This window comes from Lissotriton helveticus, chromosome 4_1 (genome assembly GCF_964261635.1).
Source record: "Lissotriton helveticus chromosome 4_1, aLisHel1.1, whole genome shotgun sequence".
Taxonomy (NCBI): Eukaryota; Metazoa; Chordata; class Amphibia; order Caudata; family Salamandridae; genus Lissotriton; species Lissotriton helveticus.
The window spans coordinates 1056870030-1056894029 of record NC_136063.1 but is presented as its reverse complement, the minus strand read 5'-3'; the positions used below and the strand labels follow the sequence as shown (position 1 = coordinate 1056894029).

The following is a 24000-nucleotide window of genomic DNA, read 5'->3' as shown; positions in this document are numbered from 1 at the left end:
ACCAAGCACTCTGCCTTCATGATTGTTAAGGCCTGCCATAGGAGTGACTTATAGGTTAATATGTGTGTATATGTTAAGGTAGATATAGGTATACTATATCTAAGTAAGGAGTGCTTACACCACCTTACCCAGGCTACAAGTGCAGACCTGTGGTGCCATTTTGGAAGGCTTCCCAGGGGTGGCACAATGCATGCTTCAGCCCCTGGTAGGCCTCTGGGGTACCTATGCCCTGGGTACCTAAGGTACCATATACAAGGACTCACAAGGGTAACCCAGTAACCAATCAGGTATGTACCTAAAGTACATGGTATCAATTTAGAGAGAGAACAGCTAGGCTGTGGTCCCGATTAGCAGGGCCACAGCCAGACTAAAGTCCAAAAACCAGTGAAACACAGCAAAAAGTGGGGGTAACCATAGGAAGCAGACCCTACTTTACTACACACATCAGTACATGGAACAACATATACTGAGGTACCAATTTCATAGGTGACCCGGCACACTTTGTGTGCACTAGTTTATGGGCATGCAAGAGGGCTGGTGAAATACCGCTCACTATTCTGTACATTAGCACATGCCTTATTATTCAGGCCATGAAGGTTACAGCTGAAACGCCGAAATGTATATAACCCAAACAAATCAGTGCAAACACCGAGAGTAGGGCCCGTGGAGCCTCAGAAACAGATGGATGGTAGATCGACACAATGCTGGAAAAACTACACGAAAGCGGTGTCATCGTAGCAATAAACATTTCTTTCAGAGCTGCTAGTCTCATGCATAAAAGTGCTGTCTCTGAGTAACAGGAGTTCTGCTTCTCGGAGTGACATCCAGCACATTGCTTTCCTTAAGATGTATGGGTTTTTTCCATTCATCATTGCTAGATTAAGCACCTACGTCAATCATAAGGAAAGCGCTGACTTGAACAGCAAAAATCATCCTGGCCCTCACAGTGATCCCTTTGTTTGTTCTTCGGTGTGTAGCTGTATGTCAACGATAACAGGTGTTCCCAATACCACATCACCTTCCTCTCAAGCCCCCAGTTTTGATTAAAAAGGCGTAGGCCAAGCTTTGTCCTCAAACGGTGTTATTTAAGAGTTTTGAGGTTTTCTTTCTAAAAGGTGTGTATGCTTTCTTGTAGTGGATAGAAAGGGGCGACACTGAGAAAGTTGAAATGTCAGTGCACTTGGGGGCCAGGTCCTCCACAAAGTCCATTTTTTATGCCCCTTAGGAGCTTGCGCCAAAAGAGATGGCTGTAACGTGTGAATTAATCTCAGCCACTTGAAGGCACTTTGGGTGGCATTTCAGTTCAGCTTTTTTTAGCTCGAATTTCCCAGACAACCAAATGCAAATTAGACATTGATCCAACCCAAAAGGGACGGTCCATCTCAAACTGCAAGGGCATGTCACCTCAAACAGAAATACAAGCAACCCAGATCGGCTTCGACCTTTTTGGGCCCCGTGTATGAAATGCAGCTTGAATCCACAGCGAAATCCACATCTTATTGACCATAGAACGTTCCAGGGAATTGTGTCTTTTTGCAGGTTGCTGTGGAGCTCCATGTTAGTATTTCAGTTACTCCAAACAGTTCAAATCCACTGGAGTTGTAGGTTTATAAAAAAGATTGTTGCCAGCTACTGTGTTAATATAGTAGTAGCTAATAGTCTTTTTACTGCAGAGATTATTGTCCGAAGCTATATTGACATACTAGAAAGTGCTTTCAGTATGGGCCCTATTTAATAGTCATTTCCCCCTGGTGTAAGACACTTGTAAGACTTTTTTAAAGGAGAAACGAAAATGCTCTCTTATGACTGTTGTAAGTCAGAACAAAATCCTTTATAAATGAGGACCCTTTTCCTGACTTAAGATAGTTCAACAAATCTCATGCCCCAGGTGCTATTCTTAATTAATCAAACCCTCTGGCATATTTATGAGAGAAGTGGCAGAGCGTGGCTTTAGCTTCCTTGGCTTAACAATGCGCTTAGTCACTTCTGAAATGCAGGGCTGCACCGTATTTAGAAGAATACAATGCAGCCCTCCGTTTCCCCCTACGCTAGCGCTAGCGTCAACGCAGACACCCTTGCACCATAGTGCAAGGGTCTCTGCGTTGCAGGGGAATGATTCGTTATTTATGTATTTATTTATTTATGTAAAGAGTTTTATATAGCGCTGGCTAGACCCGGAGGTATCAGAGCGCTTTACAAGAGGATCAGTGAGTTTCAAGTTGCAAACATTATCACAGTTACAAGAGCATATTAAAAACATCGGATGGCAAAACAGTGTTACTCTGCAAAAACAAGTGCTAATAACAACAACAATATATACAGTGGAGAAACGAGGAGAACTATGTCCAAAGTCCGGCTGGGTAGGTGACGGCCAAGGGGGTGACTCAGAGCCGATCTCCTCCATAGCTGTCCAGGCAGCTCCACTGGACATCGGCCATGTTGATCGGCCTCTTTGCGCTTAGGAGTTTGTGTAAAATGTATTTTGCGGGGGAGGATCATGCTCACGCTTTCCTTGCATTCTCTGCTGCTGTGATTGGGTAGTGAGTTGATTGTTAAAGCTCGCCGAGGACACTTACTTAACTGATCCCCATATTCGGTCATGCATTCGGCGGGGGGGGGGGGGTTAGGCCTCCATTTTAGGGTCTGGCATGATCCTTCCTGGACCCGGTGTGCTGCTGCTTTTGGGTCTTAGCCTGGCTGGCTGGTGACTGCCGCACTCCCCCTGGCCTCATCAGATCGCCTCAAGGCACTTATGTGCAGGAAGGTGTCCATTCCTGCACATAAACAATCAGCTATGGCACTTTGTAACTTCTGTGTGTGCTGCTAAATGCAGCACACAGAGAAGCTGCAAACCGTCTTTTTTCCCAGTGTTTATGTGCAAGAAGGGAACCTTCCTGCACATAAACAATCAATGGCGATTTGCTCTTTCTGTGTGTGTTGCATAACACATCACACATGGATACAGCAAAAATTAGGAGAAATAAAGCATTTCTCCTCGTTTCGCCTGTTTAAGACCAGGTTTTCCCTGGTTTTAATTTTGGCACTGCCTCCTATTTACGCCACCCTTGTAAATAGGCCCATTGCCCTCCCCTTTCACTTTAAGTGTAGCGTGAAAGTGTGTCTTATTTACAAGGCAGCGTTAAGCCACGTTAAGTGGCTTAACCCTGCCTTTTAAATAAGGCAAAGCCCCTATCGCCACAGGAACAACGCCAAAAATGACATTGTGGTGTTGAAAGGGGCTATATAAATATACCCCATTTTGTGTTCAGCGCTGTAGGCTTTGTAAATTGACTAGTGTTCGCTGCTATACAGACATAGTAGTTGACATTGAAAGTCACCACGTAGATCCCTTGGCAGTATATGCAGGATTTGAGTCCCTTTATAAGGCTAAGGAACTACGAGGTGACTTGCTGTATCCTAAATATGCAAGATATGGAGTACTTTTTTCCATATAATATTTTGGGGTATTTCTGTGAGTTATAAGATGTGACCTAAAGATGCCTGGAAACAGATGCTGAAGTTATTGAGGAAGTGTTTTGCAATATGTCTCCTGTTTGATGAGCTGTATTGGTGACTGGGATTTTTAATATTAGGTGACAGGGCCGGCTCTAGCGCTGATGCTGTCCAGCGCCCAGTGCAACAATCTTTGTTGGTGCCCCCTCCTCAAAAACCTCCTTATCATCGAATTCCCTCACTACTATGCCCCACATGTGCCCCTCATCTCTCCATAGCACCTCTCTCACACTCATTTCATTTGTTTTATAGCGTGTAGGGTAACAGAGCACTTTGCATCCCACACACATAATACAGAGCCAATGAATAATGCATGTGTAAATCAGTCCTTAATAAATATTTATTACATAAGATGATGAGGATTACGAGGGGTAGGAATCACCTGTCACCGTTACTAGTAGGCAGTATATTTTAGGAGAGTTTGGTCTGGAGAAGCACAAACTCAGAATTTAAAACTTACCACAATGGTTGGCTTTACTAATAAGAATGAATTTCTACCCTGAAAGCTTTTTAGCAATATTACGCTAATGAAAGACTGGGGTAAAACATTATGTTTTAACCTATACCATGCAGTTTGCCTGCCGCTCTTTGATGACAGTTTATAGCTCACTGTGCTACATTAGGGATGTAACTAATGAACTGCCAAAGGATTTCTGTGACAAAATTTACATGGCACATTGTAGTAATTAATGTCCAATCAGATGGGGTTCAGAAGGAGTTTATTAAAGTATCATAAACGCGGTGCTTCCAGCTTGTCGTGTCAGGTAACAGTGCTGTCACGAACATTCTATCACAGCCTTCAGGAGAGCAGCGGGGTGAACCAAAGGGGAGCAGGCATGGGGGTGGCAGGGGAAGGAAGATACCAAGGTGAAGTCACAACACACCATCCTCCCTAGGGAGAACACAACGGGGAAAGGAGGTGGGGGGTAACGGGAGGTGAGGGTGAGCACGTGGTACCAAAGAATAACAACATGCACCAAAGGGGAATAGCAGACACCCTGGGTACACAGTCTTGCGCAGAAGACCACCAGGAAGAACCCAAAGTGAGGTTGACAAGTGGAACAAAATGCTGAATCCTATAAGAGGGGTGGAGCAACTACTAGCTATCTCATGCTGTACTGCTTGTGCCAGAACGGGGATGTTCTTACTCTGAAACCTTCTCTCCTTTGGCCCCTTTCCATCCTTCTGTCACCTGCTTCAGCATTTCCCCCTCTTATTTTGTTGTCCCTAACTGTAAGAGGAACAACTTGGTCCTGGCTCCACATTTTCCCATCTTCCATGACTACCACATTACTCTTTACTTCCTTAATTTTTCCTGGGGCGTAGAATTTGTCTCCTTTCTTCCCTACCCTATCTGGCTTTCTGATGTACACCATTTGTCCTTCTTTGAGGTTCTTCTCCTTGACACCCCACTTCCTGTCGTACCATTCTTTGTCTTTGCGCTGTTTGTCTTCAATTTTCTTTCTCATTTCCTCTTGATCAATTTCCACCTGAACATTTTTGCCAATCCAATTTGGGGAAAACTTCGTTCCTGCCTTCCTTCGTCTCAGCAGCTCAAATGGTGAGTGACCTGAAGTGGAGTTCGGTGTGGTATGATATGCCCACAGCGTTTCCATGATGGCCTCCTCCACGTTTTTTCCAGACTTGCTAGCAAGATTCATGCTTTCCTTCAGCAGGCGGTTAGCTCTTTCTACTTTGCCATTCGCCTTGGGACAATACAAAGGTGTACAGATATGAGAAATCGAGCAGTCTCTTAAAAACTCTTTCATCTCCTCCGATATCAGTTGTACACCATTGTCCGTTATTATCGTTGTAGGAAGACCTTCTCTTGAGAACACCTCCTTTAAGAAGTGAATTAAAGACTTGATTGATATTGTATACCATCTTGTGAGTTATCCAATTTGAATAATAGTCAATCAAAACTAACAGATACAAGTCTTGTGAGCCTCTACCATGAATGGGGCCCGTAATGTCAAAACCCAGCTTTTGCCATGGAGCCATGGGTATCTCTACCGGGATCATAGGGGAATGTTTGGTTACTTTTGACTTGTCGCTTAGGCTGCACGCATAACAGTCGCGTACTTTTTCCTCCATCTCTCGATCCATTTCTGGGAACCAGTAGTCTGCACGTAACCTTGATTTTCACAAGCTTCTGCCCAAATGACCTTCATGGGCCAGCAAGATCACCTGATTCCTCAACTTCTCTGGAGGGACCAGTTTTCCCGATTTAAAGATGAATTTCCCCTCCACCGAAAGGTCATCCCTTACATTCCAGTACGGTTGAATATCGGTATCCAGTTCTTTACACTTGTTTGGCCATCCTGTTACAATGTATTTCTTCACCCTTTTCAAGGTTTCGTCTTGCTCCATTTGAGATTCCCAATCTTCCTTTGCCACAGCTGCTAAACCTATTTCCAAAATTGTATCATCCACCTTCTCCTCCTCAGTATCCCCGTGGATAGGAGCCCTTGAAAGGAAATCCGCCACCTTGTTATGTTGTCCTGGGATGTATACAGCTCTGAAGTTAAAACCTTGTAGGCCCAACACCCATTTTGCTATTCGCGGAGTCATTTCTTCCATATTTTTTTTTGGCAACAAAGGCTTGTGATCTGTATGTAGCTCGAATTGCACTCCCCACACATAGTACTTGAAATGTTTAATTGCCCAGTATACAGCTAAGGCCTCCTTTTCCACCGTTGAATAGTTAGCTTCCGGGGCGGTGAGGGTCCTGGACGCAAATGCTACTACCTTTGACTCCTCCACCTTCTGAGCTAAAGTGGCCCCTATTCCTCTGTTGCTGGCATCTGTAGTAATTATTATGTCTCTCTCTGGATCAAATTTTCCTATGAAGGGAGCCTGTATGATTGCCTCTTTAATTTCTTTAAACGCTGTCTCTTGGTCTTTTCCCCAGCTGAAGATGCTATCCTTCTTTACCAACTCTCTTAAAGGATAGGACATGGTGGCGAAATCTTTGATGAATTTTGCCATGTACTCCGCAAGTCCCAAAAATGACACCACCTCCTCTCTGTTGTGTGGCGTAGGGGCATCTCTAACAGCATTAACTAGGTCGCACTTCGGTTTGCTGCCTTCTTCCGAAATGGTATGGCCCAAGTAGTCCACTGAGCTCACCCCCAGCTTACATTTGCTCACTCTGGTGGTGAAACCAACATCTCTCAGTCTTCCTAGCACCCCCCTGACGTTATCATTGTGTTCTTTCTCATCTGATCCATAAATCAGGATATCATCCTGGAAACACATTGTTTTTGTGCAGTCTTTGAGGATGTGCTGCATGACTCGTTGAAAGGCCGCAGCTGCGGACGCCAAACCAAAAGGCATCCGCATAAATTAAAAATTTCCGAAAGGAGTCGTAAATGCCGTAAGGGATTGTGATTCAGGATGTAACTCTATCTGATGATAGGCCGATGACAGGTCCAAAACACTGAAGAATTTTGCCCCTTGAATAGTGCTCAACATCTCTCCTATTCTCGGGAGAGGATATCTGTCCACATGTATGTTGGCGTTCAGGTCTCTCAAATCCACACATAGCCTAATGTTCTGTCCTCCATCCTTGGTCGTGATGACCACCGGAGCCAACCATGCTGAGCTCTCTATCTCCTTTATCACACCATGGCTAACTAGCTTATCCAACTCGTTCTTTAATGGCTCCTTCATGCGCAGAGGAATGGACCGTGTTTTATGTACCACCGGTACAGCTCCTTCCTTGAGGGTGATTTTGTGCATATAGTTTTTTAAGGCACACAAATTTTCGTTGAACACCTCCTTAAACTCTGTGGTTAGGTTTTCTGCAATACTAGGTGGCTCCACTAAAAGCACTTGCTCCCTGTTGTTGGGGTCCAGCTTAATCCCTAACTCTTTCTGTTGCTTCCACCCCAGGAGACTAGATCCCCTCGTGGTTACATACACTTTTCCCACTGTGTGCCTGTCCTTAAATGTGATCTTCATTCTTGCCATACCTTCTAATGGAATGCGTTCCTTGTAGTATCCAACTGGACTAATATCAGCTTTCTCTAGCTCCACCCCATACTTTGCAAACTTCTCATCAAATAAACTCTTGTCAATCAAAGTATAAGGAGAGCATGAATCCGCATACACCTCAAATTTCTCTCCATCCAGGGTAATTTCACATTTGGGATAATCATTGCTTTCATTTACATCATCATCCCCCACTTGAAATATGAAGGTTTTCTCACCCCCTTCTGCAATTTCTACATTTTCAACCATGTGTACTTTTGGATTGATATTCTTACATACTTTCGAAAAATGCCCTCTCCTGTTACATTTTCTACACAACAGATCCCTGGCTGGACACTTCCAGTTATTCGCCAAATGATTAGGACTACCACACTTAAAGCACAATAACCCATGTAAGTTGCTGCGTGGATTGCTTTTCGTTTTTTCACCAACCTTGTAAACTGTTTCCCCTTCCTGTACTACCTTACTCTCCTTTTTTTCTCTAGTCACCCCTTCATGGATTCTCATTTCCTTCATGCACAACGCCGTGTGCTCTAAACCTTTTGCTATACTTAATGCCTCTTCCAGGTCAGGATTTCTAGTGAGAAGTTCCTCTTGGATTCTAGGATCATTTGTACATCTAACAACCTGATCTCTTATCATAGAATCCGTTAAAGTCCCAAACTCACAAGTGGCCGATAAACCCCTCAGGACAGCAACATAATTGGTGACTTTTTCATCTTTCTTCTGTACCCTTTTGTAAAATTTGTGCCTTTCTAGTACCACATTTAATTTAACTTTAAAATGTTCCTCCAGTTTCCTCAAGGTATATTCATAGACATTAGTACCTTCTACCTCCTCCTGTTCATCGTCAACCTGTCTACCTGTTATGTCTTCAAAAACCTTTCTGCCATGAATACCCTAGTTATGCAGTAATATGTGCTGTTTCCTCACATTGTTGTAATTTCCTCCCCCTATTGCTATGAGATGAGACTTGAAAATACCTTCCCACCTCTTCCATGGTATGTCAGGCTTGCCCAGTTCATTTAAGAAAGGTGATGGCTGGCTCATTCCTGCTTCTGCCATGGCCATCCAGCAAGGATTCCACCCAGGTAATCTGTCACAGATCCCTCTATACTTTTCAACTGCAGGATCCTAAATGCCAGGTACTCCACCCTTCAGTGTCTTATGTTATTTTAAGGGAAAGGTATTTAATGACATAGAATGTGGAGAAAATTACCCACAACACGCTTATGCTAAGCCCAAACAAATAAACACCTTACATAAGAACAGTTCTCCATAAAATTTCACGAAGAGAAAAGGGGAAGAGTCCTCTTTCTTTCTTTTGTGTATTTTCTCTCCGAACCAATGAACACCTCTCTCAGTCAATAGGCGGGAACTTCCTGTGAGGAGCTTCCAGTTCCCTCTGAAAACAGTTCTTCTGGCACACAGATCGCCTTGCTCACAACTGAACTCCCACGCAGTGAAGAGATGACAGCTGAAAACACTGCTTTTCTACAACAATCCACGCGCTGGAGCGGTGTGCTCACCTCTGACGTGGGACAAACTCCACAGGACGGCGCTAACTCTCAGCAGCGTTCCCCGTCAAAAAACAACGGCGCCGTTCGCCCCCTCACTCCTCACGCTTGCTGTCCCGACGGGTCATTATCCTTACTTCAGCAGCAGGCTCACAACAGTCACAAAAACCTCCAATTTCCGCTCTCCTCTCAAAGCTGGTTACGGCATGGAAAGTATCACGAATGGAACCGGGGACAAACTTCCCTCACAGACCTCCGGCTCACCTTTCTTCTTCCTTGCTCCCAACAGACACGAGCAGGACAGTGTCTTTGACCCGATTCTCCGCACTCCAACCAGCTTACATGAAGGGCAAATCACCCGAACCTGCCCCCCTTTCAGCTTTCGCCGTGCTGCCAATATTCTTCCTTTCTTCCTCCGTCTAATCACGTTGCACAGCTCCACATGAAGGAAGGATTCCACAAACTGGTAAGTCCACCTTCTTTTCTTTTTTTTCTCCGACAAGCTTCAAAATTCATTCCAGGGGGAAAACACCATGCTGACCCTGGCCCAGCTTCCGTCCAACGTCGCCAAAACTGTAGTAATTAATTTCCAATCAGATGGGGTTCAGAAGGAGTTTATTAAAGTATCATAAACGCGGTGCTTCCAGCTTGTCGTGTCAGGTAACAGTGCTGTCACGAACATTCTATCACAGCCTTCAGGAGAGCAGCGGGGTGAACCAAAGGGGAGCGGGCATGGGGGTGGCAGGGGAAGGAAGATACCAAGGTGAAGTCACAACACACATCTTCTGTTCAGAAGGCATATTAACCATCTGCACTACTTAATCATAAGCAGAGGCTTCCTCTAGATAAAACTCTGATCTCTTTCCAGCAGAAACATTAATCCCCAAAGTTGTTTTTTCATTTTTATTGTTGCCTGAAAAATGCTGTAACACAAGGAACTCTGTGGCTGGTGCTCTTTGACCCGTGGTATTTCCAAACACAGCTCCCATGAGGTCAGCGCCAGGTGCGGTTGCAATGGTCGCACTGCCCTAAAGCCTGCCCCGTTAGGAGAAGTCAGAGGAGTCCATTTAGAGCTCGGTGTGCAGCCTGTCAGGCTATCACGCAGGGCCGGACTGGGAACAGCATTCAGACCTGGCAGATTGCTGCTTTGGGAGTGGTGGGGCGCCTTTAGATAGGTGCTAGTAAAATGTATAGCTCTTGCTTTTGTTGCAATACCGGCCCCCAGTGATGAAACCGGCCCCCACATATAAAAAACTGGCCCCCACTTCTCCAGCCCACGGAGAAACGAAACCAGCCCCCGCAGCCCAACACCCCCACCCGGGAAACGCCCGGTGCCCGCTACGGCCAGTCTGGCCCTGCTACCACATCTCTGAAAGTACATGAATCTCAGTGAAGAAAGCGCTTCCACCAGTCTGACGGTTACACTTCCTTCACTTATTAATGCCAAGGAGGCCATGTTTAGTTGGCATGCTCAGCTACATTTTTGCTGTTCAGTACTAAACTCTCAGCGTGGGAAAACTACACTGGTGTGCATGAGATTGTGCCCCTTAGGTCAGGGAGATTTTCCCATTTTTATTCCCAAGACTGCAGTAAAGGGGGCAGGGATACTGCCTCTGTGACTTTGCATCCCAGTGGAGGATGGCCACCAGTTTATGGTTTTCAGGCGGCGGAGTCAGCTGAGACTCTGCCAGTGGAAATGTTGCTGTGTCCCCACCTTTGCATGGGAAGCCGCCAGTTCAGACTTGCGAGTGCTATGGCAATGTATGGCAGCGCACCCGTCCCACAGTATTACCATCCTGCCAGGCTCAGAGCCCCGAATCCCACCTCAGGTGTCCTGGAAGAGTGGTATCCACTGATGCGTGAAAGAGATTCCGTATTCTTTTTAAATTGGACGAGGCCCCCATTTTGTGGAAAGCTAGAGTGGTGACAGGGATGGCAGCTGATGGTCAGGGGTCTCCTAACTTAGGGGCCTTTTATGATGGCGGACGGACCTGCGTCCGTCCGCCACCCCAGAGGTGGAGGGACCGACCGCAGGGGCAGCGGCGGTCCCTCCGTGCGAATTAGGATGTGACCGCCACCCAGGCAGTCACATCCTGTATTTTTAACATTGCGGCGGGTGCTGCTTGAAGCAGCACCCGCCGCAATGTTAAAACTGCAAGCAGTGCATTTGCATGCACAAAGCGGCAGGCACCGCGCGGTGCCTGCCGCTTCGTGCATGCAAATGCAGGGGGGTACCATAGGTACCCCCCAAGTGCACCCCCACCCTCCCCCTTCACCCTGTGGGCCCGCAACGGGCCCCCAAAGAAAAGACCCTGTGCCTTTTCGTGGCGGCATTGCCGCCGCGGAAAGCCATGTCCCAGGGCAAATCCTAATATGGCTGGCGGTGTCTGATAGACACCGCCACCATATTAGAGCTTTTACGCCGCTGTCTCGCGACGGAAAAGCGGCGGACGTCTCCCCGTCCGCCGATGACCCTCCAGCCATCCTAATCTGGCGGGGGGTCTGTACACACACCGCAGCGGTGAATCCGCATCCTCCGGGCCGGCGGTGGCTTCCGGCGGCCCGGAGGATGCAGGTTCACCGCAATCATAATCGGCCCCTTAGTTGTTTCTGTTGCTGATCGTCTTCCTGAGGGTCTCTTCTGTATCACAGATGTGTCACCCGAGGACAGTCCAGAGTAAACTGACGTGAGGTGTTCATGACCTGAAGAAACTGTGCACGTGTCTTGCTCTGAGTATTTCTGGAGTGTGCGATTCTTCACAGTTCTTGGTCCTTCCCTTTATTAGCATCTGCTCTCTGTCTCCACAGTGGTCAGTGTACATCCGCGCTGCTGTTCGCAAGGAGAAGGGCCTGCCCATCCTGGTGGAGCTGCTTCGAATAGACAATGATCGAGTGGTGTGTGCGGTGGCCACGGCTTTGCGGAACATGGCCTTAGATGTCAGAAACAAGGAACTAATAGGTAGGTTGGGGGAATATTATCTTCTCTGTATAAAGTAGAGGTAAGATCGCACAATTAAACATCGATTTCTATGCCTATATTACAAGGTGGTCATCGTTGTCCTGGTTACACCAATATCTTAAGTTTAGGGCTGAGCAATTCATGATTCATCACATTTTTTAAAAGAGCATTGTTTATCATTTTCATGTGTGCGACAGAAGTATTACAGAAGCCAGGGGTTATGCACTGTTGTTTGTTGAGTTGCATCTATTTGGATGTGCTTCTGGTCTCTACACAATATTTTTATTCCTTTTTGTCCAGTGTAAAAATGTATCAGAAATACGTCTACTGTACTGACTAAAAACAGCAAGCCCAATTGTAAACGATAGTTGTGTATTTGAATGGTATTGTGAGCTTATTTGATTGCTACCGCTCAGTGTCTACTCGTGAATACATGGGAATAAGGTGCAGCATCATGAATTTAGGCCATAAAAGGGTGTGTAGTATATCAAACGAAAAGCTCAATGTATGTGCACCAAATGTGAAAAACTGCTATTGTAAAGTTTACGAATTTATAGCCAAAGTATAAGTTAATGGGAAAGAAGGTGAGAGCACACACTGCACCTTACACCAACTGATGAGTGAGAAGCAGTATTAAAAATGGAGACCATATGTTTATCAGCATCTTTCACCTTTGGTTGAAGTCTGATAACTTTATCTTTATATTTTGACTACATATTTCCACCAATGTTGATTCGAATTATTCTGGTGAAATTCAGTATACACTGCCATATGTGTGTCACATTGAGGCATGTAAATATCTTTTCTCATAGCCAGCTACAGCCAACTGCATTGCTGAGTGCATTTGCCATTCTTGTGAGAGAAGCACACGTTGTGGGTTGTGTGATGGGTTCAGGTCGTCCTTGAACCTTCAAGGTCCCTTGAGAAGTCCTCGGCAGATTTTTCAGCCCCGGGGTGTGTTGTCCGGTTGAGTCACTTGGACAGAAGCTGACAGTCATTGCACGTGGCCCTTCTATTTCATGCTTGAATAAGGATAGGATCCATTTGGGACTCTCACTGCATTAAAATGCAAATGTGATAAATGTTACCTTCGCGAAAAGAGTACCTTTTCAGTAATAATCCAAGTCACGTATTGGACTTTTAAAGAATTGTTGTTCTTTGGAGAGTGAAGAACCTACCAAGGTTTAATGATGTAAACCCCCATCTTCTGCAAAGGCAGGCAAACACTTAATCTAAGCATTTGTTTTTGGTTTGTAACATATGTTATTTTTTTTCCCCCCAATTCCTTTACCTGATTATATTTTTAATCAATCTGGCATAAGAAGAAGTTGAGCACTGTAAGAGAGTAATTATGGTAGTCAAAATTACCATGCAGCCGAGAGCAGGATCTCAATACAGCAACCAGAATATCAAGGACTAAAATATTGTCATGAGTGATGTCACTGACCATGTCATGAGTGATGTAATATGTGACGTCACCAGCAGTGCATTGCGGGCGCGCGAGTTATAGTTAGCTGAACTAACTATAACGGTGGAATTTCAATGGTTTTGTATGAGTGAAATGTCCAGCTAACTATAACATATGTGAAACCTATGGTTTTTTCAGTGAATTTCTAAGGTTTTTAAAATACTAATTCCTAACTATAACGTGTGTGAAACCTATGTTTTTTTCAGTGAATTTGCAAGGTTTTTTAAATGCTAATTCCTAACAATAACGTGGCTGAAACCTATGTTTTTTTCAGTGAATATATATATGCACTGGAAAACTAAACACCACTTCCTTTACAAAGAAATCGAAAGTTTGCATCTCTGCAGCCTCTCTTATTTTTCACCTTAGTCATCTTCCGCTCAATCACACAACATCCACAAATACACACACCTATTTGCTACCATTCTTGGCTGAGCTTATCAATTATTCTTCTTTAATTCAAATTCAAAGTGCAGGCCCTTTATTCAGCCTTCTTGGTAACTACTACCCGTAAATAGCAGTGGGTAATTTGCACACTTCCGTCCTTTCTTGCATCTTTTCTACCACACATTGGGGCAGATTTACAAGCCCCTTGCGCCACTTTTGCATAATTTTTCCCACAAGCTTGTAAATCTGCCCAACTGTGTGTACTTTATGCACTAGCTTTCTTCCTTAGATGTGGTACTCGTTTCTCTTGCTCCCGTTGTGGAATCCAACACCCTATCTGTGTAATGAGCTGGAAATCCAAAGATCCACTTGACTGACAATGCAGTGGGTAGTTTGCGTCTCTCCAGCCTTTCTTATTTTTCATGTTTTTCATCTTCCACTCAGTCTACACATCATCCACACATACACACATCTACTTGCTGCATTCCTTAGCTGTGATTATCAAATATTCTTCTATTTTATGTTCATTTTCAAAGTGCACGCCCTTTATCGAGCCTTTTTGTTGTAACTACTGTTCCAGGAATTCTGCTCCTACACAGAACTGTGCATAAAGACTTAGGACCTCAGTGAATTACGGTGTACCAAAACCCACCTTACTACACAAACCCCCTACCAGACTAGCAATCAGTGACTCATTGGTTCTTCGCCCTAGAGCAAAAACACCAATGACTAGTCAACCCAGAACATGCAACTTAGATTACATCAAGTAAGGTGGATAACAAGAGCACTCTGTCATTATAGTCTTACAACAGTCCAAAACAAGAAGTAATTAAAGACACATGCAACTTTGAAACGTTTATTTCTAATGCCATAATCTGATGCACAGTACCTTAGATAATACAACCAAACATATTATCAGAAACAAGGTTGTCTGCATTGTTATTATTCTATAAAATACAAAGGGAAAAAGCATCCTATAATGCTAAAGGTAAAAAAAAAATATACCTACATTTCACCCTCCCTACCTAGCAGGTTAGTTTATAACTACAGAAAGTATCATAGGATTACATGGGCAGACCCATACCTCTGGTACTCAGCAGTAGTGGATCACATTCCGTTCTGCACAAACTGTCAAGATACGAATGTTCTCCAACTGTGTGTAACTTTGCCTCCACAATGCATTGTGAAACGCGCCAGTATCACAGGTGGCCACAGCTGCATATGTGTTATGGCTCGAACGTGCGAGGATCATTCTGAATAACAGACACAGTATTCAAGATAACCTTGATGTTCCATGCTCTCACTATACACACAAAACTAGCGAGGCAGTCTACAAATCTAGCATACCAAATTATTCTCATAGAAAGCAAAATACTCAACCTTCTCTAAACAACATCACAAGTGCGTGTTGTGTGCAAAGCAGAGCAAGAAAGCAAAAATGGAGTTTAAGCTTCTAATAAACCCATGCTAACTTAACAGGGTGTGAGTGCAAGGCTCAGCCCACGACACCCTCCCTCGAACGAAGCACGTGATATAAACGTGGGCGAATTAGGAACGCAGAGTCCAAGCCACCCTCCCTCGATTGAAGCACGTGATATAAACATGGGCGAATTAGGAACGCAGAGTCCAAGCCTAAAAAGCAGAGTCAAGTTCACATTTCCCCCCAAATTTTTTGCTGTTTGATAGAAAGCAGTAGCTAAATAATAAAGAATACTTAGAAAAATCAAACAGTCTTAATCCAATAGCGTGTAAGCACAGTATGTAGCAACAGCCTCCAACAGGAAGTCATTGTTCTCATCTGAAAACATTTCAGCCATCCAATTTAATAGTGAGAATGAACATACATGTTCCTCAATGACCGGAGCCTCTATCACCATCGGAGGAAAACTCGGGTCATCTTCAATGTAACTGCGTGCCAAGAACTCAAGCGCTGCTGCAAAAACATTCCAACATGTATCGCTGCTAAGGCCATAATCCCTCCGCTAGAACAGAGCAAGTCATGAACCACTAAGGGGCTCATCAGCTGGTCATAATTCGCGTTGGGAGACACCATACTGCCGAGACACAAATCCAGGGCCCAGTCGAAATTGCAGCTCAGGCAATGGAACACAGGTTGAACGCATGTGAAAAAGGAGAATCGAAACGATTATCCATAAACTGCACTCAATGTAGCCAGAGGCAGCGCTCCGTAATAACTAAGCATTCGGTTGCGGACCAGCAACAGCCGGGACATATTGTCGTCTGCTGCAGTATGTGCATCCATATTTATGTAAACAAATTAATAAAAGCACACCGGCAACTAATGCGAGTATTAACCGCAATCCACCAAAGATGCTGGAAAAAATCGAATGAAAAAATCCCGAAAAGACACCAAATATAATTTGAAAAGAAGTCACAAGGCCACTGCTTCTAACTTTTAAAAAGTACGTTAACCCCGTAGTCAAGGACGCATTGAAGATACTCTAAATTAACTCCCCAAAATTCAAGAGCACGTCTGTATTTAATAAAGCATGGACTTCTGTGCCGGTGTTTGCTACATGAAGGACAAATGTTTCTCTAGCAGATGTAAGAGTGACCTCTTTTTGAGACAATAGCGCTCTTATACGACTCATTTGGTTGACTATGCTTTCAAGGTCGGAATCGACGGCCAGATTGAAACATCCGGCTTCCCATGCAGAGGAGTAAACACAACTTTTTTATAGCAAACCACGCGCTCAGTTACTGTAATCATGTAAGCGATGCCTGCTAACATTGCACAACAATCTGCATTATTTCAAAGTAAATAACTCTAGTTTCCAGGAAACTGAACGTTGGTATGATAGCAGGTGTCGGAGTGCCTTTCAAAACTCAGTCCAAATTAGGGGCATCTTGTTTACAAGAGCCATGCAATTGTATGTGTCTACAAACTAAAGAGTGATCTGGTGCTATTGTGCAATCCCCGCCATTCAGATAGACTTCTTTTCCCTCCCTCAGGCACCTATATGTAAATGGTAATAACCAAGCTTCATGGAGATAAGCGCTGGCTAAAGATCCATATCTGCCTATAGCATAGTATTTCATGCAAACCTCAAACTTAAACAGGTTAAAAAGTAACGGGTTATGATACCGTGGATAAGCCACACAGCTGATTCGGATCTCCAATGAGTGACCACTTCTAACCATTCTCATAGCGCGCCCTGTGCTCTGATTTGACAGTGAGAGAATGATTGCACCATAGTTTGTACTGCTAATCATTCTCAGCATATGCTACGAATACGCTTTCACGTTACGTGTCGCATCAAAGCTTCTGTGTGACATCATGTATGGTGCCCCGTACTCAAAAGACACTAATGTTTTTAATTGTTTAAAAACATATATTCATGTATTTAATGAATATACTAACAGTAGACATTATCTAGGATAATTATGAAATCATTTTTTTTTTTATTTCAAAAATCCTATATTACTTCTATATTGTATGAGGTGAGCTGCGTGGCCCTCCGCCTGGTGCCCTGGAGTCCACCACACCCAGACTCGGTTCATAAGCAGGCGTGATTGTCACCACAAAACCATTAGCACGCATATCGCTTTGCCACACATGCTTTTACAACTAGTATGCAATTACCACGCATGATAAACGCATAATCTTAATAATGTCTTTGTGTTGACGAACACGCGTTGTAATGGCTGTGGATTACGTCCTTCAAATTAGTTTCTAGGTATACGTGTGACCAAGTCTGATAAGATCGGAGGCCAAGGACAAACACTGTGGTGTCTGTGGCACGAAATCTCATCGATCACAGACAAAATATACGGAGGGTAAAATGGAAGTAACAGGTATAATAAAAATACTAGAGGAAAACTACTAAAATGGCGGTGGACGGAGTATGTAATCAACGTTTGGCGCCTCGACACTACATTTTAAATAAATATACAATATGTTTATTAATATATTACAAAAGTATAGCAGCGGATGACACACACGACCCGGTAAAAGAAAGCGGCAAATTTAATACCTGAAATCAGGAGAGGTTTGCTTGGCGAAGTTGAAGAAAAAGAAAAAAAGTGCACTTGCAAACAAGGCTGCGCATGCGTAGAGAGTACAACTGGTGCAGAAAAAAAAACGGAAAGTTTTACATACTGTCATAGAAATATAGCTCTAAAAATTGCCCCCAGAATTTGCCCCCAAGACCTAATGAATAAAACAGACTTCTAGGTTTTTTTCCCTTTTCCACCACGTACGCGTACAATACGCATACGCCGCGATTTTTTATTTAAAAAAAAATAAAAATTGACCCTAAAAATCCATGTGCGACCCCCTGAGCAAGCCTAGAGGGTCAGGATGTTTCTACCCTGCCCCCATTCCTTATATCTCAACTTTGTTTTATTGTTTTCTTGTGACTCGGTTTTAGTGACGAACAAGATGGCTGCCAACACTTCCTGATTTGGAGTGTTGACAGACAGTTGACAGCCAATCAGCATGCAGCTCGTGCTCGTAATTGTACGAATTTACGTACGCGTGCCGTACTCCGTGTCTAGCTATCGCTATGATTTTACTTGTAATTTTCCCAGAGACTACTGAACGGATTTACACTATTTAACAAAAAGCACAATCTGCGAACTGAATTCTACCTCTCTGCCAAATTTGGTGTAATTCCGTTCAGCCGTTCGGGCTGTAGCCCTGGCTAAAGGTTCCTATGGAAAATTGCATGGGGAAAACACGTTTTGGGACCCCCATTTTTCTCTGCCCCCACTTGACGAATCACCCCCAAACTCTCAGGGAAGGAGCGGAACCGAGCAGGCCATTTTCTTGGAGAAATTCGCGAAGATTAGTCCACTGGCGCCAAAGTTATTCCAAATAGAATGTTGTAGATTTCCTATGGAAACTAGGTCCTACTAGGTCCTAACTATAAAAAAAAAATATATATATATATAATATATATATACATATATATATACACACACTCAACTACCGATTCACTTGTTGAAGAAACAGACACGGACGTAGGATCAACGATTAGTTCTTAGGTTTATTAAAATATACGCCGTAACGTGTTTCGGCACTTCCTGCCTTGCTCACATTACAATCCTCATTTTCCTGCGCCATTAAAAAGCGGAGTCACACAGTCACTTGGTTCGTAATTCAGTATGGATATAGAAGACAGACTTAGAAAAAAGTTTCAGTTGCTAAAATGAACATGGATAGCATTGCATCCCCAATACAGTCTGAACTAAGAAATTAAACATATCATTCCTAATTAATGAAAATCTAATTTTCTAATATATTGACAATTAAAACTATATTGTCACAAATTATTTACAAATTCCAATCTCGGGGCTCGTGTTTCACTGTGACGCCGTCCTGTTTCCTTAGCAACATTCGATAAATAGAAGGGCTGAGAAACCATTTACTATCTGTAAATTAATGCAATAAAGTGCTAGTGCAAAAGGAACCCTGGCAGATACTGGAATGACTATTCTTCCACAAAATCTATCAGTGCAAATAGATGCTCAGGTGTACTACCAATTACTGGGTTCACTCAATAATACTACTTCTTATTGTGCATTGCATTATTACTAGTTCTTTCAGTTCACAAATGTATACATAATTAATTCAAAAGGTACAAAATGATAAAAACAATCAATACATTGGATGTACTTCGCATGAACTTGCTCATCTCTCATGTGTAATGGCAGACAAAAATCTATTCCCAAACATTATATACATGATGAATATCTAATGCTTAATCAAAAATACACAGGTCCGGTCTAGGTGCAAGTGCTGCTCATCTGGCTTGTCTGTGTCTTTACTCATTTACCATAGCTGGAACGGGTATTTTCAATTTTCGGTTATATTACATCTAGAATCAAAAAGTGCAAATGCCCGGTTGTTAAAAGATTGAAAGTGCAAGTGCTAGTGCAAATAGGCAATTATAAAGTGCAAGCGCATGAAAAATCTTGATCACAATTAAGTATATAACCTCTTCATGGACAATTAAGTGCAAGTGCAAACAAACTTTTTCGTCCTCGAAGAATAAAAGGGCAGCTTTTTAAACTCTACCTAGGGACTCTAAGTGTATCAATCGGTCTAACTTCATCATGTACATTAATTGCAATGTCCTCATTACATCAATAGATGCTCTGCCATATGGTCGAGTTATACACAATCATGATGTTAAAAAACGATAGGAGCAAATAACATCACTAAAACCTCCAATTCCGTCCATCTCCATCTATACAATAACGATTGCCCTGCTATAAAAGTAATTGCTTAAAAACTCTGTTTCTGGATACCCTCACTACATCAGATGGACATGTAAATCCTCTTCAGCATTCAACCCAAATAGGATCTTTGTGTTAAACAGCATTATATATCTCGACTTCAATTGACATAATCTGGCCTGACGGTCTCCGCCCCTTCTTAGTTTGGGCACCTGATCTACCACAAAATAAGACAGGTCATTTGTGTTACCTCTATGAAATCCATGAATGTGGCGAGCTATTACATAGTTCTTGTCATTGTTTTTCACTGCCCTTAGGTGCTGTAATATTCGGATATGGTGCTACCCACATATAGTTTCGGGCAGGTGCATCGTAAGATGTATACAGCGTAGTCGCTTCTGCAATTCAGTGTGCACCTGATCTTCCAAGGGCTGGTCATGAGGGGTGTTATTACCTGTCTTTCATTACATGCAATTTTGCAGGCTTTGCACTTAAAGCATTTATGAAAGCCGGGGCTTACTTTTAACCAGCTTTCTGCTTTGCCCACCTCTGGACTACTCTTCACTAGGTCAGTCCTCATTGTTTTAGCCTTTTTAAAAGTTATTAAAGGTCTGCGTGGTAAAATCTCACTTAAGATTGGGTCTCTTTTCACCATATGCCAGTGCCTACTCAGACTGTCTCTCACCATAGACTGGTAGGCAGTGTATCCGGTGATCATCCTTATTTGATCTCCCGCGTTTTTTCTCTTTTGACTGGATTTTTCTTCATTGGACTTGCGTAATGTGTTCCTCTCAATTCTGTTAACTTTCTCAAGCACCCGATCCAAGACTTGGGGATTGTTGCCCTTCTGCACACATCTTTTAGTTAGGGGTGTCTGGGCTTCTTTAAGGGCTGATGCTTCGCTACAGTTACGTTTCATCCTCAGATGTTCGGCATAAGGGATGCTCATTATGAGTTTCTGAGGATGAAAGCTCCTGGTGTGCAGGATGGAGTTCCTAGCTGTGGGCTTTCTAAATGTATGGGTGTGGATTGCATTGTCTTTGATATATACCTCTAGGTCAGGAAAAGATACCCTAGATTGGCTGATGTTATCTGTGAATCTGAGATTCAGAGCATTCTTGTCCAATCCTGTACAAACTGCTTGGCTCCGTTCCACGGGTCGTCCCACACCACAAACAGTTTGTCAATACACCTGATCCAAGCCGCAATGTTTGCCTTCCATTCCCTCTCATGATTGACCCCGCCATCTTCCCAGATCCTTCAGGTATTTATGTTTGACTTCAACTAGGTTGCTTTGAGGCACCTTAAGATAACATTGAGGGTCTCTTAGTTGCGCTTTAGCTTCTTCATGGTATAAATCTAGTGTCTAGAGGACCACATTGCCCCCTTTGTCCGACTGTTGGACTACAATGTCTTTTCTGTTTTTAATTTTGTTGACAAGGGGAGAGTACTTTTTATCGTGTTGATTACTACTATTCAGGAATGCCTTGCTAGACAATCTTGACAATTGTTTTAAGTCTTCAATTACCAACTCAGAAAAGACATCAATCGTATCTTTAGGGGTGTTGGGGGTGAATATTGATTTAGGTTTAAAAACTGTTGCTGTGCTATCATATATATCCAAACACAATAGATCAGCAGTTTCATTCACAGTCCCAGGTGCTGGCAGACCCTCACACTCATATTCTAGTTGGTGCAAATCATGCAGTATCTCCAAGTCCCCGACTTCAAGATTTGTCACCTCTTGTGTGTCAGTATGTTTTTTCTTTGAATCCTCCCTCCTGTTGAAAAATAATTTTTAAAGATTTAGCTTCCTTATGAATTTAAAGAAGTCAATACGGGTTTGGGTATAGTTGAAATTTGTCCGGAGAGCGAAAGATAGACCCAATGATAATATTTGAGTCTCCTCATCCGTTAGCTGTTAATCTGTCAAGTTGATTACAGTCATGGGGTCTTCCATTACCTGCGTTGAAACGGTTCCTTGATTTCCGCTCCAGAGCGCAGCTCCATTCCTACTCCGTCGGTTTTTACGCCGCCTTGGTATTCCTGTCTATTCCATTGTGGGTTTGGTCTCGTGCTCTGAGTCCATCTATGCGTAAAAAACGCAATTCATCAATGACAGATGGTGGTTCGCGCTGGTTTGAGTTCTGAATGTCATTTCTATTGCCATCTTCTGACCCGGTGTCTACATCAGAACTCATTAGAGAACTTGCTTCTGAACTCAATTCAGCACCTGCCTGCTGCCCATAAACTCTCCTTAATTCAGCTGCTGTGGGCTTTGACAGTCTCTGTCTCCGGATGTTGTCAAACCGGCGGGCAAATGTATACATTTTGCCCCGTTGATAATCCAATCTGTCCCTCAAGAATTTTGTGGCTTTCCTTTCCTGTATTGTTTGTTCATGCTTTTTAAGTCTGGTTACAAGGTCGGTCGGTCTTTTGCCAGTTTTTCGAGTTCCGTCTCTATAATTCTGATTTCTTCAAGTATTCTGTCTCGGTCTTTGCTCGCATATTTAATCAATATCTTCATCACATTCTCAGATGACAGTGCATTATTCGTGGCCCACTCCTGCAACATTTCCGGATCGGGGTTCGCAAAAGTGGGGGCTATCAATACTCTTAGCCCGCGAGGGACTCTTCCCACATCGAGGTATTTACCTAGCCACTTAACTTCCCACCATTTAGGAAACTTCATTACGTTTAAGTTTTTCCACTTAACGCATCAATGTGTGCACATTGGTTTCACCTTGAGGGTTCTCGGATCCATGATATGTATATCTATATTTACATTTTAAGGTATTTATTTGTGGAATTTAGAAATGGCTAAATCTTTACTTACCTATATTTGGGTTTTCAATATTTTTACCTGCTGGTGATGGCCAGTGAAAACTGTTTGCCCTCTCTAAATAGGGTAGGCGAACACATGGTCAAATCTCTGATGGCTGTTAATCCATTGGGCCGTCGGATGTGTATGCTGGTGGCATTGATGGAGTAGTCCCCGCTATCTACATACTCAAGTTCCACCCAACTTTAAATGAGGCGGGCGGAACTTAGCTGTGGCGGAGAGAATATTCCATCACCGTACAAGATGGGGTCCAAATGTCTCCTTTCTTCTATATTGACAGGCGCGTTGATCCTATCTACACAGCTAAGTAATATATTGAAACTTGTGACAGTCCTTTTAAAAAGGCTACTAAGGATTTGGCGCTGTGTGTTGTACAGTGCCGGTTATATTATCACATAATTCGTTCTAAGGGTGCCTCTTGCCATATAATACATGAGTGTGAAAGGTGAAATGTGGAAGGTAGTACAGTTGCACGGAGAAAACGTGCAGGGTAGTATCCATTTACATCATTCAGCATTCCTTTTGTGAATTGCTGGCTGGCGTAAATGAAGTGTTTTAGGCAGTAAAAATATATTTACTGCCGAAAATATCTTTGTGTTTGCGGCCTTGTATCTCTATATCACTTGTAGAGTAATATCAATTGCCCAGTGTGATGGCTCAGGATATTGTCATACTCATCTATAGATGCATTTGTGGGAAATGAAAACAATTTAGGTTAAACGTTAAGCACAATCTTAAAAAAAGAAACATTGTTGTTTTCTATAAAGAAAATTGATATATTTGGGTCTTTTAAATGTTATAGTTACTAGTTTTGTAGATGTGCGAGTTGCTACATCACAATCTGGTGATTAATATTCTACAGAAATATATGTTGCTGTCCCTTGTTGTCCTCCAAAATGTCAATTTTAGCAGTTTCATGCATGGTTGCACCACAGCACTTACCGATCTGGCTTAGCTGGTTGAGCGGAAAAACTCTAATCACCTCTCTGTCCAGAGTTGTGTGCACTCTGAGATGAAAGTTGCTGAAGCTTGCAGTTTTACGCAAAAAAACAAAGTACTGTATGGAAAAGAGAAGGGCACAGCGACTGTTTCTTCAACGAAACAGAAAAATCAGAAAAGT

General features: G+C 43.2%; 1 protein-coding gene across 6 annotated transcripts in view; it reads left to right on the top strand.

Moving 5' to 3' along the window:
• Window positions 1–24000, top strand: part of CTNND2 (catenin delta 2) — a 3216642-nt gene that overhangs the window by 2529869 nt on the left and 662773 nt on the right. For all 6 annotated transcript variants that reach the window (XM_078687656.1, XM_078687653.1, XM_078687655.1 and 3 more), the window contains one exon: window positions 11832–11982. In XM_078687656.1, the coding sequence (XP_078543782.1) occupies window positions 11832–11982 (151 nt within the window). The remainder of the gene's footprint in view (window positions 1–11831; window positions 11983–24000) is intronic.